Source organism: Pteropus vampyrus, unplaced genomic scaffold (assembly GCF_000151845.1).
Source record: "Pteropus vampyrus isolate Shadow unplaced genomic scaffold, Pvam_2.0 Scaffold21, whole genome shotgun sequence".
Classification (NCBI taxonomy): Eukaryota; Metazoa; Chordata; class Mammalia; order Chiroptera; family Pteropodidae; genus Pteropus; species Pteropus vampyrus.
Window position 1 is genome coordinate 13,101,416 of NW_011888802.1, and position 2,634 is coordinate 13,104,049.

The window sequence follows — 2,634 nt, forward strand, 5'->3', positions numbered from 1 at the left end:
ATGTTAATTTACTTATCAGTAAGACTCCTTATATCTCTGGATTTCTACATAATTAAGATAATTTTTCATGCTTCTCTTAAATACATAGTTACTATCTTTAGATTTGCTCAAAACCCTTCACTGGCTTCTCCTGCCCTTGAGATAAAAGGCCAAAATCTGAAACCTGGTTCCACAATCTAACCCTTGCCACCTGAGTGAACTCAGTTTCCTCCAGCTCCTCCTTACTCCACAGTCTGGCCATACTATGTTATTTTCTCAAACATGAACCTCCACTCCTCACTTTGCCTGATTCATCCTTTAAGTCTTAGCTTAAATATCACTTCTTTGGAGAAATCTGATATCTATTGTCTCCATGGTCTATCAAGAGCTTAAAATGTAAAGCTCTGGAGTTACAAACTCCAAAAGTATTGCACTTTATCTTTGATAAACCTTATCACACTGTAATTATTTAATATCAGTATTCCACTAGACTATAAATTTCACTTTGTTAAGATTTATTTCTGTTTTGTTCAGCACTATATTCCAAATATTGAGCAGTTTCTCTAACATATTAGGTACTCAGATAGTTACTAAATTGAATTTTAATACTGAATTTTGATTTTATATTGAATATTGATTTTATAATATTAAATTTTAATAGTTTACATTAAAAATACATATTTATCAAGTGCCCAAAAGATTTCTGAGCCAGATAACATCATTAAGATATAGAAAAAATTACACAAGTAGGAATAGAAGACACCTTTGTTACTCTTTCTTTCTGGTAGTTATTTGTATGACACTGCTCAAGCACGAACAGGATGGCTATCAAAATGAGGAATATCCACTTTGTACCAATTTCTAAGTACATAGCTGAGGTGACTTCTTAGAGACAAAGATGTGTAAGCGGCTCTAAGGTAGACACATATAACACCATTTACAGAACTCCTTAAATTTACTCAGTCCTACCCACCTTTCTCCTTGGTCACTGCCACAGCCTCCTATTGCCTTAGCTAAGAGCTAGGCTTGGCACAGCCTTGACTGAACCAATGCTGACCTAACCTTGGAGGCTCTGGCTCCTTCCATTATTGCTAGGATCAAAGTAAGAAGAGATGGTCCATGGGGTGTGGTATCAATGCTCCACGGCCCCAAAATGCAATGAGAGTCAGGAGGTAGGAAGTAAAAAATAATTACTCCCCTTTTATCCCCCATATAGATAATTTTGAAGTACTAGCTGCATACGACCTCTCTCCAGATCCAGGATATAACTTCGGTAATATGACAGTTTCCTTCCTCTCCTCTTTCCTGTATCATTTTCTTCCATTTTCTTCTATTTTCATCAACCTCTTCACACTGATTTTACCTACATGTTCTACCTTTTTCTGAGAATCTTTCTATTTATTTTGTACTAAAAATGTCAGAAGTGATTACATGCATTTTGACAAATATTAAAGTCAGGACGCTATTTACCTTTATATAAACCATAGTTTGTATCAGCTATTTGATACTTACCTAAAAGGATCATAAGCATCTATATCAATGCGCAGTCCATTTATATATAGGAAAGCATCGCCTGGCTGGATTTCAAATCTATTGTTAAGATCCTTGAAATAGAGAATAATAGTTAACCAAGTCATATAACAATAGCAATCTATGTCAAGAGTCTGAAAACTTTCTGTAGAGTGAGATAATAAATAGTTTAGGCTTAGCCAGCCATATCATCTCTGCTGCAACTACTCAACTCTACCCTTGTAGCATGAAAGCAGCAATAGGCAATATATAAACAAATAGGTATGACTACACTCCAATAAAACTTTTATTTTTAAAAATAGGTAGCAGGCCTGATGTGGCCTACAGATAGGTAGCAGTCTGTCCATCCCATCTAGTAATGTGAATCTTATATGATACAGACACAAATACTTGAACATTTTGATTTTGTAATACGCAATATTAAAGTTCTAATGCTATGATTACTTACCTACATTTTATGTGTGTGTTTATGCTCACATACACTTAGAATTTGACAGTTGGCACATTCCTATTCTTCGATATTCCAAGACTCAAAACTCTGGTGTATGTGTAAAAATTTGGAGATCACTCTAAATTTATAAAGCTTTCCATTAAAGCAGTGTTTCAATGTTCACTGTCTTTTCTTTTCATTCAATAACTATTTCTTGAGTGCCTGCTATGTGCTAAAAAGAACTCCAGGCACTGAAGCAGTAGCAAAAGTAAAAAAGGTAACATCCTTGCCAGTACAGCATAGTTATTAAATTAAGATCATGGTGAGGGAGTCAGATCTACCTTAAATCTTACTCTTGCTGCTTACTAGTGGTAAGATTTGGGCAAATTTAGTTAGCTTCTATAAGTTTCAGTTTCCTCATCTGTAAAATAGAATACTTAAATCCACCTCACCTGTTTGTTATAAAGATTGAACGTAATATATACCTGTGTCTAGTCACATATACAAGACTCATAAATGAAGCTTTTATTATTACTATTATCAGGGTAGGAAAACTAGTTTATGAGAAAAAAACAATTTTAAAACAGTGCATTTCAATGCGATTGCATAAGTGACCTAACAGAGATCTGTATAAATTATTCTGGAAGATGAAGCAACCAATTGAAGAGATTCAGAGAAGGCCTGACAGAGGTAAA

General features: G+C 34.5%; 1 protein-coding gene across 2 annotated transcripts in view; it reads right to left on the minus strand.

The window, feature by feature from the left end:
• UGGT2 (UDP-glucose glycoprotein glucosyltransferase 2) overlaps positions 1–2,634 on the minus strand; it is a 150,078-nt gene that overhangs the window by 102,910 nt on the left and 44,534 nt on the right. For both annotated transcript variants that reach the window (XM_023528008.1, XM_023528007.1), the window contains exon 11: positions 1,492–1,583. In XM_023528008.1, coding sequence (XP_023383776.1) covers positions 1,492–1,583 — 92 coding nt within the window. The remainder of the gene's footprint in view (positions 1–1,491; positions 1,584–2,634) is intronic.